Below are 20,011 nucleotides of genomic sequence, written 5' to 3'. Positions count from 1 at the left end.
CTGAAAATGTGGAGCAATATAGTGGTAATTATTTCTGACATTATTACACAGTACAATAAATTCTAGAATAGAGACCAGAGCAAAGAAACAAAAATTGCAATTTAGAAGTCAGAAAAAAACAAAGCTGACCCAGGAGTAAGGAAATACATTGACAGTGAAAGATCATGAAAATAGGAAAATTGCTACATTTTAGTTAAATTGGCTAGAATGCAGAAAAAATCTCATTCCCAGCTGCATCTTCAAGCGTATGGTTCCAATAATTTATAAAGTTTTGGAATACTTCCAATTTCACATGTTAGGTAGGACTTTATACAAAGACAATGACACAAAGTGAATCCTTTACATCAGTGTTTCTCAAACTTTTCCACCTCATATTATAACACAAAAATGTAGGGACTTTCCCCACTCATATCTAGACATAGATGAAAGGATGGTTGCCACTTCCGTGGACTTGTTCACAAATCGCAGATTAAGAACTCATGCCTTATGTACAAAAAGAATAAATCACATTTATTTCCAATGAGATAGAATTTAAACAAGGATAATACTCTAACAAATACCTACAAGTAGTAAAAAGGAATTTCCTAAATTCCATAAATGAATAGTTAAAAGGAACTAAAGAGTGATATTCAAATAGATTATGTCAGAATACCAGATCAATTTTTCAGCAATTACAGCTCAGACAAATTGGTTTAATTGAGAACACTTTCTCTAAAGTGACTTCAAGAAGTCAAATATGAAAAAAGGCCATAGAAAACAAATCATACTTTATTTTAGTGTACAGTGATTCAAAACAGGATAATTTTTCTCTCATTGCCATGGGAAGTTTTGATGGCTTAAAGTTTAACTGGGTTCAAAAAAAACCTATAAACGTTCACAGAGGACAAGTCCATCAATGGCTATTGGCCAAGATGGTCAGAGATGCAACCCCATGCTTGGGGCAACCCTAAACCTCTGACTGCCAGAAGAGGAAGAGGGGGTAAATCATTCCAGTTGCCCTATTCTGTACCTTCCCCCTGAAACTCTGGTACTGGGCACTGTCAGAGACAGAATACAAGGCTAGATGGACCATTGGCCTGACCCAGTATGTCCATTATGTTTTCTTTGTAAATATTACTAGTATTTCATAGATAACATTGTATTTGCCATAGAGGTGCACAGAGTATCATATTTCCTCACAGTGACTAAATTAATCTGCAAGCTTCTTTCTCCCCACTTCCAATAAGTGTATGGTGAGATGTCCATGATCCATTGGCTTTTCCAGTGATATCAATATAGCTGAAGTTCTTTTCACTGTTATGTCAGGAAACAGGATAGGAAAGAAGCTGGTAGCATACAGGTAGGAGCTAGTGAGGAACAGTCAAATGTTAAAGAGTCTCATTTAAGTATAACATGACGGCAAGCAACTCAATATTGCCAAAAGATATAAAGGTTTATAAGCTAATGCCAGAAGCCTAAATACTAAGATGAGTGAACTAGAGTGCTTGGCATTAAATGAGGATATTGATAGAAGCAGCATTGTGGAAACTTGGTGGAATGAGGGAAAAAAATCAACAGAGTGCGGTAATATCAGGGTACAAAATAGAGAGGAATTACAGTACACCTTGCTGGTGGGAGAGTGGCACCATATGCAAAGGAAATCAGAGTCAAGTAAAATAAAAATCTTGAGAATTAAATTGTACCATAGAATTTCTATGAATAGAAATTTGCTTAAACAATCAAAGTAGAGCAGTAAGAATATACTACCAACCTCCTGACCAGGATGGTTACTGTGACTGTGAAAAGCTTAGCGAGAATACAAAGGCTATAAAGGCAGAAAAAGCTATAATGGGGGATTTCAACTATCCTCGTATTGACTGGGTATCTCTCACCTCAAGAAGGAATGCAGAGATAAACTTTCTAGACACCATTAGTGACTGCTTCTTGGAACAGCTAGTCCTGGAACCCAGAAGAGAAGAGGCAATTCTTGATTTAGTTCTAGGTGGGGCACTTGATCTGGTCCAAGAAGTGAATACAGGTGAACCACTCAGTGATAGTGATCATAAGGTAATTAAATGTAAAGTTTCTTGTCGGGGGGGGGGGAGGGGGGGAATACCAAAGAAACCCACCACACTAGCATTTTATCTTCAAAAAAGGAACCACAAAAAAATGAGGAAGCTAGTTAAATGGAAATTAAAAGGAACAGTCACAAGAGTGAAATGCCTGCAAACTGCATGGAGACTATTTGAAAACACCATAATAGAGGCTGAAACTAACCATATACCCCAAATAAAAAACAGTAATAACCAAAAAAGTGCCACCATGGTTGAACAGCAAAGTAAAAGAGGCAGTTAGCAGTCGCCTTTGGAAACTGGAAGTCAGTGATGAACTAGTGATGAAAATAGAAAGCAGCATAAACTCTGCCAAGTCAAGTGTAAAACTATAATTAAGCAGGCCAAGAAAGAATTTGAAGAGCACCTAGCCGAAGACAAAAACTAACAGCAACTTTAAAAACAAAAAACAAAACAAAAAAAACACATTAGAAGCAGGAAAACTGCCGAGCAGTCAAGTGGAGCCACTGGAAAAGTCAAGCTGTTAAAAGGAGCTCTCAAGACAAGACAAGACTCTTGCAGATATCAAAACAATTCATTTAGCTTTGGTCTTCACTGTCAAGGATGTTGGAGAGATCCCCACAACCATGCCATTCTTTTTAGCTGATAAATCTAAGGAACTGTCGCAGATTGAGGTGTCAATAGAGGAAGTGTTGGAACAAATTAATAAAACTAAACAGTAATAAGTCACCAGGACCAGATGGTATTTACCCAAGAGTTCTGAAGGAATTCTAATATGAAATTGAAGAACTACTAAGTATGGTATGTAACCAATCTCTTAAAATCAGCCTCTGTACCAGATAACTGGAGAATAGCTAATGTAACATCAAAAAGACTTCAGAGGCAATCCTGGCAATTGCAGGCCAGTAAGCCTAATTTCAGTATCAGGCAAACTGGTTGAAACTACAGGAAAGAAAATTAACAGATGCATAGATAAACGTGATATTTGGGGGATATCAAGCTTTTTGTAAAGAGAAATTATGTCTAACCAATCTACTTCTTTGAGGGTGTCAACAAGCAGTGGACAAGAGTGACCCAGTGGATATAGTGTAGTTGGACTTTCAGAAAGCCTTTGACAAGGTCCCTTACCAAAAGGTCTTAAGCAAACTAAGCAGTCATGGAATAAGAGGGAAGGCCATCTTATGGATCAATAACTGGTTAAAAAAGATAGGAAACAAAAGGGTAGGAATAAATGGTCAGTTTTGGACAGTGGAAAAAGGTAAGTAGCAGAATCCCCCAAGGATCTGTACTAGGACCAGTACTGTTCACCATATTCACGAATGATCTGGAAAAGGAGGCAAACTGAGGTGACAAAATTTGCAGAAAATACCAAATTATTCAAGATAGTTAAGTTTTACAAAAGGATCACACTAAACTGAGTGCCTGGATAACACAATGGCAGACAAAATTCAACATTGATAAGTGCAAAGTAATGCACATTGGAAAAAATAATCCCAACTAGCCATACAAAATGATGGGGTCTAAATTAGCTGTTACCACTCAAGAAAGATCTTGGAGTCATCAGGGATAGTTCTTTGAAAAAATCCACTCAATGTGCAGCTGCAGTCGAAAAACCTAACAATGTTAGAAGCCATTAGGAAAGGGATCACTAAAACAGAAAATATTATGTCACTACATAAATCCATGGCTCGCCCACACCTTGAATACTGCGTGCAATTCAACTTGCCCCATCTCAAAAAAGATATATTAGAATTGTAAAAGATGCAGAGAAGGGCAAACATTGTTTAGGGGATTAGGGATATGGAACATATTCCATGTGAGAGATTAAAGAGATTTAGGACTGTTCATTTTTACAAAGGAGAAAACTAAGGGGGCATATGATCGAGGTCTATAAAATCATGGATGGTTTAGAGAAAGTGTTACTGACCCTTTCGCATTACACAAGAACTAGCGGTCATCCAACAAAACTAATAGGCAGCAGTATTAAATCAAACAAAGAAGGACTTCTTTCTATACCATACAGTCCACCTGTGGAACTTTATGCCAGGGGATGATGTGAAGGCCAAGCATATAACCGAAATGCTAGTTCTTGCATGACTCGTTTCCCTTCCATACTTTGTATATAAACATCATGCACAGAGATATATTCCACAACTCTAATATAGTTTTGTAGTATACAAACCAATTCACGTATAAATAGACTTAAAGGACAAGAGTCTGTATCACATTTCATTTCAAATTGTTCTTTGAGTTTCAAGAGCCTTCAGTTCTCAAGTACATTGTAGCAGGTACTGGTGTCACAAGCATAATGGAAAGGGAAGACACTTGACAGCGTCTCACATTGGGACTCTGCCACCCATAACGAAGTTCTCTCCCATGGTTCCAGGAAACAGTGGCCAAAGCAAGGGTATTCCAGCTGTTTATCACAATATACTGTATGCACTAATACACAGAGCGCTGAGCCTTGAAAAGCATTTACAAAGCCATGATAACTGGAGTAGTAAATACTACAAATCTCTCTCTAAAATCAAATACTGCAAGGAAGTTATTGATTTTTTTAACTGATTTTATGTAGAACTCTAGCCATGGTTTTAGGAAAAAAACAGACATTGCTTCTGTCTAGATGTACGCAATACTGCCCAGTGTTGCATTTAAAATGCAGCGCCAACCCTCTCCAATCTTCACTATAGTGCATGAGGTTTAGAGTACCAGTAATAAGCTCACCTGAAAATGTAATTGAGGTAGCAAATATTTCCATATGGAAAATGTTTGCTGATGAGCAGTAAGTCATTTACTTTCTATTAGAAGCCAAAGAAATGAGAGTTTAAATTTATCCACGTCTTACACACATTTTGCTTCTTGAGTAAACGGAAAGTGCATATATCAGAAAGTACATATACCTGATGTTCCAGCACATTCAAGAAAAGGTATTTAGCATCCTATGAAAAGGAAACTTGAATAGCAAATATGATTTCTTTTAATTGCAGGTGTAACTTCATTGTGTACAGTCTTTAAGCTAAATATTTAAGAGCACAGATCTAGTTATTTTTATCGATTATAACAAAGGCTACGATTTTTTTCATGGAGGTCACGGAATCCGTGACTCCCAGTGACCTCCATGAACTCAGGCCTGTTGGCCAGGAACTGCAGGGTCCCGGGGTGGTGCCCCCCCTGGAGCTCCCTGGCACCACAAGCAGCGTGAGCACTTTGGGTAATGGGGCTCCCCTGCAGCTCCTGGCCACTGCCGATGGTGAGGGGGCCCCCCTGGAGCTCCTGGCTGCCACAGGAGACCCGGGAGCTGCCGCAGGAGTACCCCAAAGCTCTGAGCCACCAAGGGCAGCTGGGCCCCCAGAGTTCCAAGCCACCTTCAAAGCTCCTGGCCGCTGTGGGTGGAGTGGGGTACCCCGGAGCTCAAAGCCCCCACAGGCGGTGGGGGCCCCCAGAGCTCAGAAGTGCCCCCTGCAACTGCCCAACCTCTGCAGGTGGTGTGGAGACCCCGCAGCTGGGCTCCCCATTTTGTCAGGGATATTTTTAGTAAAAGTCATGGACAGGTCACAAGCGTCTGTGAATTTTTCTTTATTGCCCGTGACCTGCCCATGACTTTTACTAAAAATATCCCTGACAAAATCTTAGCCTTAGTTATAACAGCATGTGATGTTATAAATTAGCAAACTAAGTAAGAGTCACTTCATTTCTTTGCAACAATAATTAACTAAGACAGAATAGCTCTTATAAAGTTTTGAGAATGAATCAAAAAAACAGAAAACTTCAGTAGGATAAAGGAACTTTTACTGAATACCAATATTCGTATTAAGGTTATAAAATGAGCAAAACTACTATTCACATAGAATAATTGAGAAAAGATAAAAGAGGGAAGTATTTTCATTTGAAATACTAGAACAGTCTGACAATGTATAATTTCATGTGACCAAACAAGGAAAAAAACCAATTTTTGTGTAATCAGAACTCTATCTGTTCACTCTGCACTTAGTTTAAAAAATTATTTCTGGTCATTCCATAGGGTCAATTAGCAGCAAGAGTAGAAATATGGATAATAGAAGACGACAAATCATACACCATCACCAACCATTTTTATTTTTGGAAAAAAAATGAGGAACACACACATCTATGCAAAGAAAGTGCTGAACAGCTACAGCAGGATGGTAAGGAAAGGTGGACGAGGCACATGGAAAAGGAATAGATAAAGGGCAATTTGGCAAACCCGCACCAATCACAAAAAAAAATACCTGAATAAAACGTGGATGTGTTCAGTTCCATCAGTGTGTCTTTCCAATTATTGTACCAAGGAACACTAGCTTTAACTGAGCGATCTGATAGAGAAAACATGGTATTATTAAGCTAACCAGTGTCAGGTGCATATATACTATCCGCTCTTATGTTTTGGTAATGTGTAAGAGTAAAGTACTGTACCACATCCGCCATCAGGGTCTGAAACAATTTGTCTCCTGAGAACTAAGTATTTCATACTACAAGTTAGACATTTCACTATATGCTATCAGAGATCTTCATTTCTTGTGCGCCTCAAACTCCCATTGATTTCAATGGACATTGGGGTTTGCACGTGAAGAAGCAAAACCATACATTAAACATTTCTATTTGTCACAGTTTTTCCAATGAAAGGATACTATAACCTTAACCAGCTAATCCTTTGCCAAATTTCTCAGATTACGGCAACGACAGCTATAACAGAATAGGGATGAAGTAAAAGTAATGAATAGAACTAGTTATGGTCCTCTTACAAGTAAGCTAAATTGTATAATGCATCACAGTTCTCTACGATAAAGATTCTTAATTTTTAAGCTGTACTGCAGTTGCTGGTCATTTCCTTGTTTTTTGCTATGAATAAAAAGATTTTAAAAACACCACATAATTGAAATTTCAGACTGATACCTTGTAGTAAACTGATAAAGAATAGTTTCATCTACTACAAATAAGAACAGTGACTTAATTAAGAAAAGAGGCTAAAGTACTTTACAGTTATCACACCAAAAATAGGTATTATGGTCATGAGAGGCAGCGTCATAGGCTCTCACAAGTTTGCAATTAAATTCACAGCAATATTAAAAAAAAATTCATGTTACTTGTTGAGGGAGAAGGCTGTGGAACACCACTTTGAGTACTTTTCTTAACAGCTTTCAGCACAGAGACCAGGGAGTCTGTCATGCCCTAACACAATACAACAGATTTACATTGGCCAGCAAGAGCAGATATATCCTGGCAGTATACTGCTAGTTCCTCAGAATGTCCTAAAATAGGAGGGTACGAAAGCACAAAAAACTAACAAAATTCAGTTTAAAGATAGTATTCTAGGGGAGGCAGATTCATGCATCCAGAATATATGGCTCTCCCTATAAATTATTGTCAGGAAGCCCCCTGACAAGGATGATTAGAAACAACAAAGTTTTGACAGAAAAAACAGAGGCAGAAACAATCTGTGTGAGTGAGAGAGAGAGAGAGTGTGTGTTTCTTAGCTCTGAAACAGGTATTCAAAATAGTAGACAACTGGACCCAGGTCACTATTTACAGCACTACAGGAAAAACAGATATTCCAATGTTGCATTCAAATATACTCAACCTGAAAAAATTGCAATGTTTGGAAGAATATTATGGGAGACTTCCTCATGAATACTGTATTATGGTACATGCAAGATAGGAATTCCATATGCATCTAAATGGGCTCTCCATATTTCTGAAGATCTTCACTATGTAAGGAAGACTTAACCAACATCTTTCATAGGCAGCTAGAGACATGGAAACTGTAAAACTGGCTCTACAAGCTAATTGTTTCTGCAAGAAACTACCCCTGAACACTGAAATTTAAGAAATTAATCACCAACATTTCATATGTTACAGGGTTTAGTTCTTTAAAACTGAAAGATGCCCTAAAATATTAATAGGTTTCAGAGTAGCAGCCGTGTTAGTCTGTATTCGCAAAAAGAAAAAGGAGTACTTGTGGCACCTTAGAGACTAAGTGAAGTGAGCTGTAGCTCATGAAGGCTTATGCTCAAATAAATTTGTTAGTCTCTAACAACTTTAATTTAAAACTGTTTCTAACCATCAAAGCTGCAGCGAAGAATTTACACATGTCAATCTTAAAGGCTCAAAAACAAGAAGGCAAGCAAATCTTCCCTCCACTTCCCAAAGTTTATTTTTACAATCATGATTTTAAGAGCTTGGGGCTGGTAATACTGGAAGTTGCCAATACAGTGAGGATGAGTATAGGAAAAAAAACAAAAACAACAAGTTAGGTACAGCTTCAAAATATGATGGTACTATTGTGGCAGTGTTATAGACTTGTTTTCACAGATTTACATGTCCCAGATCAAGTACACTATATGCTTACATTTACACTCAGTAAAAAAAAAAAAAAAAATTTTCTATAATACAACAGTGCATAATGCCTTAAATATTTTATTTTAGAATGAAGTTGACAGCTTTATAAACTTGAAAGATGGCAATAAAATCTGTTGGAAGAGTATCTGCCCAAAATAATTGGAGGATTTTTTTATATAGATAAAACTTTTCCTTGTCACAATTAACAACCCACAACAGATTTAATATTAAATCTGATCAACAAGTGTTTTTAGCATTACATTAACATTTGGGATCACGTTACATATGATTAAACAAGTTATGAAGTAAAAATTCTAATGTGTACTACTGAAGTATTTTAAATAAGCATCACAATATTAATAATTTAGCAGTAGTACTCAATCTTCGAGGAAACTGTATTAAGTAAAAATAAGCTACTACCTGCAAATGTTTTGAAAATGTAAAAACTCCAATGTAAGATACAGTGGGAAAAAAATATTAAAAATAAGCAGAATAAATTGTTACATACCACTAATGTTGAGATCATAATCTCCTGCAGTAATCACATTAGCTACTAATCCTTCAGCTGGTTGACTGACAGATACAACATCATTTAGAAGCTTCCGAATGCCTCCTGGCTGAGGTGAGTGGGTAATAATGTTGTTGACAGCAATTTTCAAGTTTTTAATTACGTGAAGCTGGTTGTTAGGATCTCTCATGTGAACTAAAAAAAAAAAGAACGATTTTGTTAAACTGAGTATTTTATTGCAGCACCTGTATTTTGGTTCTGGATGTATCAACATTTCTTTGACAAAAAAGATATTCAACATTTAAAGAGAATTTACATAACTAAAAAGACTGTTTTTGGGTTAAATTACAATTTTCTGCATGCCACCCTAGTTTCATGCTGGAATAAGACAGTCTTTAATACCAAAGTATTAAATGAAAATATATAGGCTAGGGCCCCAATCCTTAAATGGATTTAGACCTGTGTCTAACTCTTTAGTTGGCTAAGTCCACCATTTAGGCACCACTGACATTTTCAAAGCCACCATTCAGCTACTATCTAAATCCATAGATGCATAAGCCTCCACCAGTCTGATACCAGCACTTATACCACTCCACAGTTAACAAGCCAAAGGTGTGGTGGCTCCCAAGTGGGATTCTCAAACTAAACAGAGAAACAACCACCTCAGTAGAGGACCCAATCTCAAAAGTTTGCTCTAAATATGCCTAACACTGTTGCCTGCCAGCCCCCACTTCAGGAAGCCCAGATGCACGCCATCAATAGATGGAAGAGCAGCAGAGCATCTGCACAAAAGACACAGGAGGGCACAGAAAAATGTAGGGCAAACAAGAGTGGAATCAAGCATGAGGAGGAGACAGACACATGGTTTCAGCTGCAAGGGCATGGAATACTGGATCAGTTGAGCTGGCCTCGGTACCTAACTCTAGGAGAGGATTCACGGTTGAGGATCCCAAGTGGAAGGAGTCGCCTATATGGGCCCATCAGCCAGGTGCACCAAGTCAGCCGCTCCTCAGCATTGCTCCTGGCTAGCTCAAGAAGCTCCCCATTCAACTTTCCATCTTCTGAAAATCCCTTAATCAGGCACTGAGCTCTCCCCAGGCATTATATGGAAAAGGTAGGCACCTAGCTTGAGGCTAAAAATTCCACAGAGGAGCAGACCACCCAGGGGTTAGGTGTTGTAATGATGAGTAGAGCAACAACCAAGTACATTTAAGGACCTGGATTCAACTTCCTCAATTCATTTTACTTCCATAACTCAAAGAAAACATTGGGCATATGCATGTCAGTTGTAACGAGCGAGCACAATAAACTAAGTTATGAAAGAATCCTCAATAAAAGCCAACCAAAAAGGCTCCCAGACACTTGTTATGGAACTCTCAGAATTATTTCAGTGGAAGCTCTAACAGCAAGCCATCAAAGGTGACTTTCCAGAGAGATGTTTCACAAAACTAATATTTTCACAAACCAGAACGAAATAATTCAGAGATAAGACTATCACACCTGTGTTATGTTTACAAACTCTCACAGCCTCTAATTACTGTCTCCTGTTACATACCAGACATGCTGCAATACCTTGACAATAGGACAGACAATTAGCTTACCTTCAATGGCTGAAACTTAACTATGACAAAAGTAATGTTAATTTTGAATGTCTTTATGAACTAATTAGATGTCATTTAACCAAAGCCCAGAAACTTAGCTGTATTAGCTGGATTTTAAAAAGAGACAAGCATATCGAACTGCAAGAAGTTCCACTCAATGGTGTGTCAAAAATACTAAGATGACAAACTGCCAGTGTCAAAAATAATACCAATCATTTTTTAATCATGTATTTGGATAAAGTCAGGATTTTTCTCAAATGATTCTTGACAAGAATAGATTTCTTGTAAATGCTGTGACAAACCATGGCATATTCGTCAGCTGCCCATTAGTAAAAACCAAGATCCATTATTTAACCAAAATTTAATTTTGACTATCAAAATTGCAACAGTAAAAATATATTAACATTAGATGTTTTACATTGCTCCTTTTTAAAATATATATTCTGTTCAATATCCAGTTTTAATTCCAACTTCCTATGCAGCTTTAACAAACGCATGGGCTATGGTTCTGAATCTAACAATTTTAGTTCTCAAATTGCACAAAACCTACTTCATAAATAAAATAAACCAAGACATTTTAAAATCATTGAAATTGTGTTCCCCTGAAAGGTTTTCCATAGATGCAAAAAAGTAGTTTTCATATTGTTTTTTTAATTTCCAAGAATCAAACATGGTTAAAAGCAAGATTTGTAAACAGACAGTCAAAAACAATGTCTAAATATCTTAATTAAAACCTTTCTGTGGGAGAGTCTACTGTTGTAACTAGATTTCTTAAACAATTAAGGGAATCTAGGGTGTTATGTGCTGCCTTAATCCCTAAGAGAACAAGAAAAATTTCAAAAGCTCCCAGGAAATTTTGGTCATGGAATGACTTAATAATAGGTCAGTTGACACCTGCAGAGAAATCAAAGGGGCTATATGTCAAAGAAAATGAGAGGTTTCAGAGTAGCAGCAGTGTTAGTCTGTATCTGCAAAAAGAAAAGGAGTACTTGTGGCACCTCAGAGACTAACAAATTTATTTGAGCGTGAGCTGTAGCTCACGAAAGCTTATGCTCAAATAAATTTGTTAGTCTCTAAGGTGCCACAAGTACTCCTTTTCTTTTTTTAGAAAATAAGAGTTACTGATTAGCCAGCCATTCCATGTGAAACTGACATACTACAAACAAGAGAATAGTTCATCAAAAAAGGTGTTAAGACATTAAGAGTATATGTTCACTAGATAACTATCCCAGACTAACAAACCTACTATTTAAAGAAAAAATGGGTAGAAGGGAAAGAAAATTGTAGATAAGTTTTAAGTGTCCATGTGAAAAAGTTACATTTTAAGCAATGTGGTTTATGAAAGCAGAATTTTATGCTACCAGCACAGGTAGGTTTATGCTATCTTTTCCACGTGTGACTACTTGAGAATCTCTTCCCATTAAAGCTATCCCCTCTCACTTTAGGACAGCCAGAAAAGAAGAAAGTTACTAGATGTGAACTGAAGAGTTCATCATCACCAAGAAGAATGGTTCTTGAATTCTTGTCTATTCTTAACACTCAAATCCATTAAGACCTCAGAATGGAGAGGAGAAGCACTACACTTTATTATGCAGTCACTGTAGGGACCATCTCAAGAAAGTGAACTAGAGTGAAGTAATTGCCATAAATCCTAAATTTACCAGTTTAAATTACAAGAGCTAGAATATAGCTGTTACAATTCCCTCCCATCACCCCAAAGGCATTACCATTGCAGGGCTTCAAAAAACCTGCTGATGTGAAGAAAACATGGGGTTACTTGTGTGATTTTTAAAAGCAAACAATTTTTCATGATTTTTCAGAATGCCTCACACAATCATCTTTAGTTGTCAAGTACGACAGAGACAAGGACACATTCACCAGCACTCTGTACTCTACATTAGACCCAGCACTGGCTTGAAAGCGAATTTAAAGTTTGGCTCCTCAGTCCCTTCCATTAAACCCTAAATGGGCTGAGGCTTGGTAACCTCAGAGACCAGCTCTCTGAACTCTACTCTGGAGATGCAATCAACAGGAATGGGCTGATTGAACCTAGGATATGCTTCATAGGACCCAAGTCCAGAGCTTTGTCCGTGGACTCATTGGGGAACTCGCTCCCTAAAGCCAAGTCTTGGCATCTTAAGGACGCATTACACAGGAACCCAGGAACTGCCACATAGGATCAGATCTGTGGTCCATTTAGCCCACTTCCCTATCTCCAACAGCAGTCAGCATCAGATGCTTCAGAAGACAGTGCAAGGAAATTGGCAATAAGCAATATGGTGGAGTAAGCTGCCCCCATGAAGGCCTTGCCCTAATCATTAAAGCTTGGTTTAAATGATGAAACATAAGGTTTTATATTCCTTCCCAAGTTAATGGACTGCCCCTGCACAACTTGGAGTCTGATCCTTCAAGTTGTATGTCGATAATGGAAGACAGCTATTCTTCCTTTGTGGGCATTCTTTGAACAAGAAATTCTATGTTTAGAGTACAGCAAGACACTACAATGTAAGTGCTTTAGAAATGTGACAATATTTTCCACAATTAGTGAAGTTAATTTGGAGGAAAGGGAGCACACAGAGGAGAGAAATGGGTATAGAGTTATCAAATGAGTCTTCCTCTTTTAGTTAGCTCAACTCTGTTCACCCCAGAACCAAAGTGTCTCCTCCTTTAAGGAGAACTTGGCAGAATTCCCAGGAGTTGGAGAATATATCCCATGGCTGCATTTTAAAAGTTTCTTCAGTTTTTAAATGCAGTGTAGTTGTAGTCATGCCTGTCCCAGGATATTAGAGGGGCAAGATAGGTGAGGTAATATCTTTTCTTGGACCAACTTCTGTTGATGAGAGACAAGCTTTCAAGCCATACAGAACTCTTCTTCAAATTTGGGAAAGGTAGTCCCAGCGTCACAGACCTGAAGAAGAGTTCAAGAGTTGAAGAGGAGTGCAGCTCACTGCATCCGCTGAAGTGAGCTGTAGCTCACGAAAGCTTATGCTCAAATAAATTGGTTAGTCTCTAAGGTGCCACAAGTACTCCTTTTCTTTTTGCGAATACAGACTAACACGGCTGTTACTCTAAAAGAAACATTACCAAAACACATTTTGTAGCTGTTATCCATATGTCTTATAAGGTTCTTGAACAATAAGCCTGAAAGCAACAAATCTAAAGCTATGGCATGTTTTCAGTTTCTTATCTCAGAAAGATTAAAAAAAACAAAAAACACACACACCATATTAACATTTTGTAATAACTAGAAAATGTAATGAAAGTGATTTTTTTTTAAAAAAAAAGGTAAGACTGATTTTGTTGCCCCAATTACCACATTCCTTCATGTAAAACTCACTTGTTTCCATGTTTCTAATGTCCACGGGATCAAACCCTAAATCAGGATGTTTAAGGACGTTGTCCATGATTCTGAGCATTTGTAAAAATGCTTTGAACCCATGCTTAAGATTTTCTACCATCACATTTTCTGGCTATTTCTCAGAACCTATTTTCTTTGATAGGCCTGTTATAGGTTATGTCTAATAACTTTCATATTAATTCCTGAAATGGTTACTCTTGCTCAAAAAAAATTACACACACACACACACACAGAGAGCCAGCAGAAATCAGGGGTTCAGAGACAGGCACCAGAAACTATCAGAGAGGCATGAAAAAGCTCCCAGACGAAGACTGAAGAAACTGCAACTGTTCAGTTAGGAACCAATTATGAGAGGACACAATAGAAGTATACAAAATATTGAAATACCACCAAAAATAATCTGAGGACTCCTATAGTTACTTACTCTTTTCCATAATAAAATAGGATATTTGATGAAATTCAAAGGTGACAAATTTAAACTTGGTTAAAGAAAACCATTTTTTAAAGACAATGAATAATTAACTTGTGCTCATGAGTTCCACAAATCATCATTGAAACCAATAGCTTTGCAAGATTCAAAAGAGAAACAGATATTTATATAAACAAGAGTATAAATTATATAGGATACAAAAAATTAAGGGATTCATTCTTCCTGCCTCCGACAAGTGCTAATCTGATGAACAATATGAAGAAACTTCCCCTACAGCAAAATTATTCCCTAGTTTTCCACTACAAGTTCTCCTGCAACTTTATCTTAAGCACCTAGTACTGGCTGATGTCAGAAACAGAATATGACACTAGAAGAACCACTGATCTGGTCCAGTATGACAATTCATATCTTCCCATTATATAAGGGCTTGTCCACAGGCGAAAGCTATTGCAAAATAAGCTATAGTGTGAATCCAAAGCACAACAGCTATTCCACATTAACTCCCCACATTGACACTCTTATTCCACTGTGCAGTTTTAAACTAAATTCAGAATAAGAATGTTCACAGTAGCTACTGAGGAATAGCTGTTGTGCACTATTTCCCCATCTAGACAAGCCCTTGCAAAGTAGGAATACACTTTTTCAGTAAATAAAGTTACATCCAGTAAATACGCAGAACATCAGACCAGCATGTCTCAAACCCAAGAGCAAATAAGGTCCAGCATGATCATTTAGTTTAGAAAGATTAAATGTAAGTTTCTCTCATATGAGTTTGACTTTCACATTTGCCTACTGGCAATTGTTAGAAATTCAAAGGATAGCAGTAGGTTGGAGGAGGCCTACATTTGCTGCTACTCTCCTTAAAAAAGGGCTCACTTTTAACCTACTACTATTACAACACCTAAAATGACTACAACTAAAGGACAGTAGAAGAAAAAAAATATGTTGTACATTGTGTTTACTATGCACATTTTGTTTGTCATCTTCCAGTCAACCAGATTCCTCTGTAGTTTCAGATTTTTTCCATATTGCAACAAAAGAGGGAGGACATATTTTTGAAAGCAATAAAATATGGTTGCCATCAAAGACTGACAGGTGAATTCAGGACAGGTGTAGTGCATGGAACTACTTTTAACATTTTAAATTGATTAGATTTCAAGTTGGCAGAATCCACTGAAACGCTTTACAAAGTAACTCAGACGCAATTCAAAAAGTATTTTGAGGAACTTGACTTGCTTGAACTTCTGTAATTTTTTCCACCATAAGAAACTGACATAAAACTCAGTTCAGTTGATGCTGCTTAGAAAACAAAACAATATTAAATGCTGCAGAGCTACCTGCAATTCTCCTCATGAGCAGAACTTTAAAAAAAGACATTCAATTTAAAATCATTGTTCCTTTAAAACGGGCCTTGCCAGAAGTTTGCAGGCATGTACTGCAGTAAGTGGGATGTCAAACGTTCTGGGGAAAAACCTGAACGAGCGAGATTTCACGACACTGGCATTTAAAACAAAAAACTTCACGGGTTAATACTCCTCCGCCCCGAAAAAAGTGTATACCGCTACACCCCCGGAGCAGCCCAACATCCAGGAACTCTCCTCCCCGCACTCCCCGGGTCAGACAAGACCTGACTGGGAATCGTCCCTCAAAAGCGAGTCTCCCCTTCCCCCGGCGTGACACAGCAGCGGGGCTCGGGGACACCTGCCCCGATCTGCATCTGTCCCCCGGCAGCCGCTCCGGCCAAGGTGTGGGAGGGGCTCGCATCTCCTTCCCCCGACCCCAGCCTGGGGCCGCACGGCGGGGTGGCGAGCAGGACAAGTACCATTCAGCCCGACCCTCAGCAGCAGTCCAGGGCGGGGGCAGGACGCCCCCAATACCCTCCCAGCCCTAGGGTGGGTGCAAGTGACAGCTCCCCTGCCCCGCCCCGGCGGCTGCCATGTAAACAAGCCCCGTCCCACCCGTTGCCGGCACAGACCTTCCGAGGTGAGGCGGCAGAAGGGCTTCACCAGCTCGGAGAAGCCCAGGTTGTTCTTGCGGGTGAGTCTCTCCGCCTCCTCGCTGCACAGCGCGGCCACCAAGGGCACGAACGAGTCCTGGATGAACTCCTGCACCGACTGCACGCACTGGGCCATCTCCCCGCCGCAGGCCCCGCGCCGCTCCGCAGCCGCTCTCCCGGCCGCCGCCGCCGCAACCTCCTCCCTCAGCCCCGAACCGCTCACGCGTTCCGGCCGGAGCAGGGCCCCACGCACCCCAAGCGCCACCAAATCTACCCCGCCGGCTCCTCAGCGCTCCCGCGGAGCCGCCATATTGAGCCTGAACCGAGACTACAGCCCGATCCCGGCAGCCTCCGCGGCCGCCCACGTGATGAGGTGGAAGGTAGGGGCGGGGCCGTCAGCTGAGCGGAACGCCGGGGTCGGAAGTGGGACGGTGACGGCCTCGCGCGCAAAGCGAGAGTTCTCTCTGCGGTGGGGCCACGCGTCATAGTCAGAGGGCCGCGCGCCTTCGTTCTCGGGGTTCCAACATCGGCGTGGCTGAGTGCTCGGGCGCGCGCTCCTCTGTCACTCCGGCAGGGAGCTCCCCGTCCCCCTTCTGCCCCGGAGGGCGCGTTATGTCCTTATACAGCGCTCGGCCCCGGGTGCCCCGTGTCCAGCCCCAACCTGCCGGGGGGGCACCGTGCCCACCCAAATGCACAGCTCCAGTCTTCCAGCGGGCGCCGTGCCCCGCTAAATGCACAGCTCCTAACGTGCCAGGGCACCGTGCCCAGCCACATGTGCAGACCCCAACCTGCTGGGGGGCATCACGTTCACCCAAAAGCACAGCCCTCAACCACCCAGGGGACTCCATGCCCAGCCAAAGGCACTGACCCCAGCTTCCAGGGTTCAGGCAAACAGCCAGTTGTAGACAGTTCCTGTGCCAAGGAACATAATTCCCGAGACGCATACAACCCCAACATGATTCATGCCATGCCAAGTGTCACACAGTACCCAGGGGACAGCATACCGAGAGCAAACCAGGAAATCCCACAGAGTATGTGGCTTTAAGAGGACACCACACTGAACCAAACAGAACATCAGAGATATGATTGTCTCCAGAGGGCACAATGCAAAATAAAGCACTGTGACCCACAATCCTGACTGCGAGAGCTGAGTGAAATTATTCAGCTGATGCTTTTTTGACAAATAATGTACATTTGGTGATATCAAAACATTTTGAAAATTTGTGTTGATTTTGTCAACTGGTTTCAGTTAGAAAAACCTCAAAATCTAAACATTTTGATATTTTGGTTCAAAACAACTTTTTGTTTCAACATTTCCTTTAATTTTATTTTTAAAAAATCAAAAATGTTTTTAAATGGTCAACATCAAAACAAAACTTTTCAGTCAACCGGAAACATTTTTTTTTTAACTTTTCAATTTGCAGGGGGAAAATAATGAAAAATTGTTTTCTGTTTGACCAGAATTGCCAGAGAACCGAAACTTCTGATACTCACCTGGGTTTATTAAGAGCTTCAGAAACAAAGGGTCACAGGGGAAGGAGGTTTTCTCTTTTGTGGGGAGAGGGTACCCATGATAGTGTTGCCAACACTCATGATTTTATTGCAAGTCACATGATATTTCATGTTTTTCATAAACACCACTACTGGAGTCATATGATTACATGAGAATTTCAGCTTGCAATTAATAAAAAGTAAGGGCTTGTCTACACTACCTCTTCTGTCGGCAAAACTTATGTTGCTCAGGGTGTGAAAAAAACCACACCCTTGACCAACATAAGTTTCACGAGCATAAGTGATAGTGTGCACAGTGCTCTATCAAAGAGAGAGCTTCTCCCGGTAACATAGCTATCGCGACTCGTTTAGGTGGTTTTATTATGCTGACGGGAGAGCGCTCTCCCATTGGCATAGAGTGGCTACATGAGCAATCTTACAACAGCGCAGCTGCATCGGTACAACTTAGGCCTAGATCAACCTAAGTTTTAGATGTAGACCGGGCCAAAGGCCATGTCTATACTATGGACACTACAGCTGCATAGCTATGGTGCTGTAGCTATGCCAGTGTAACCCCACAGTGTAAACGCAGATTACAGCAACAGAAAGGGTTTTTCCATCACTGTAGGAAATCCACCTCACTGAGTGATGGTAGTTAGGCCAACGGAAGCATTCTTCTATTGACCTAGCTACAGCTACACCAGAGGTTGGCATAGCTACAATGCTCAGGGGTGTGGATTTTTCACTTCCCTGGCTTCTGGAGCTATTTCAATCCAAGTTTTAAGTATAGACCAGGCAGGAGTGGCAGAAGGTCCCTGAAAGACAGAGGGCCAACAGCGGCCGAACTGTGGCCCCACTGCCCCGCCCCTTCCCTCCGAGGCCCTATCCCCGCACTGCCCATTCCCCTGAGGGCCTGCCCTTGCGCCGCCCCTTCTCCCCGAGCCCCAGCCCTTTAACCGCCTCTCCCCCCAGGGCCCTGTTCCCACATGCCTCTCTCCTCAAGACCTCGTCCCCAGTTCGCTCCTCTTCACCTGCTCCCCCTTCACCCATCGCCCGCCCTTATGGAGAGTAAAAAGTGGGGGCACCATAGCCCCCTGGCACCCTCCGTTCTAGCACCCCTGAGACTATACCTAAATTTCACATCAGCAACCTTACTATCCACTGCAGTATTCCTTTGTTTCCATCTTTCCCCACCCACAGTCCATCAAAAACACAGCTGTGGCTCATAAGTGAAAACACTCATTTACATCAATATTTTTGGTGATTGTTTCCAACCATGGTTATTTTTGAGGATGGGATTTTTTTATGCTCGCCAGGCAGCACTACTCCACTTCTTGAGCCTCAGCTTTTGTAGCCAACTTCAGCACTTATCTCCCTGGTTCCCCAAGGCTCAATAGTTGTGCTGTTCTCCAGGCTACCTGTTTTGTACATTATCACCACACAGCCTACACGACTTTCTTCTCCCCTACCTGGCTGGAAGCTGGACTCCAGTTCTTGCTCTCCGGGTGGCAAACTTCTTGCTGTCTACCTCCACGGAATAGTGCAGGGAACATGTACTTTATCCAATTTACTCTCACTGTGACTGTGGGGATAACTGCAAGCAAGAGGCAGCTGTGAGCAGGACCCAGCAGGGCAAGGAGATAGAAACAAGGAGATAGAAACAAAATGCTTGACACCTGACTGTAGCAAAATAGAGAATTTGGTGGCAGAAATGCTGAATTCCATTACATCTTGAGCAACTGCCATATTCTACAGCCATAGAAGTGTGGTATGCACAGGACCCTGATTGAAATGAATAACCTCTCACACCTCTCAGAGCTATTGTTTCAAGCTCTCTGAACACACAGGTAGAGGACACTGCATTGGTTTACATTTGATTCATGTTTTGGAGGTTTTCTATGGCTGTGTCTACACTATACAGCCTATGCCAACATAGCCCCCTAGCTTAGACACAGATAAAAGCACTGATAGAAGGAATTTTTCTGACAATGCAGGAACATCACCTCCTCAAACAATGTTAGCCATGTCAACAGAAGCACTCCTCTGTTGGCACAGCTGCACCTACACTGGGAGTTTTGTCGTCATAGCTGTATCAGCCAGGGGTGAGGTTTGTTTCATATAAGTTTTTAGTATAGACCAAGCCTTTGCAATCATAAGAGCTAGAAACATAATTTAAAAACAAAATGAAATCCCAAATACCGGAGATTCCACAGTGAGTGAAT

The 20,011-nt window shown here is 40.6% G+C and overlaps 1 protein-coding gene across 1 annotated transcript in view; it reads right to left on the bottom strand.

The window, feature by feature from the left end:
• Positions 1–16,653, bottom strand: part of TRAPPC8 (trafficking protein particle complex subunit 8) — a 124,039-nt gene extending 107,386 nt beyond the window's left edge. Inside the window, exons 1-2 of the mRNA XM_037892698.2 lie at positions 16,278–16,653; positions 8,914–9,108 (exon numbers count right to left, since the gene is read on the bottom strand). Of these exons, the coding sequence (XP_037748626.1) occupies positions 8,914–9,108; positions 16,278–16,434 (352 nt within the window). The 5' untranslated portion in view covers positions 16,435–16,653. The remainder of the gene's footprint in view (positions 1–8,913; positions 9,109–16,277) is intronic.
• Between the last annotated feature and the right edge of the window lie 3,358 nt (positions 16,654–20,011).

This window comes from Chelonia mydas, chromosome 2 (assembly GCF_015237465.2).
Source record: "Chelonia mydas isolate rCheMyd1 chromosome 2, rCheMyd1.pri.v2, whole genome shotgun sequence".
Classification (NCBI taxonomy): Eukaryota; Metazoa; Chordata; order Testudines; family Cheloniidae; genus Chelonia; species Chelonia mydas.
The sequence above is the reverse complement of the archived record's forward strand: the minus strand, read 5'-3'. Positions and strand labels throughout refer to the sequence as shown.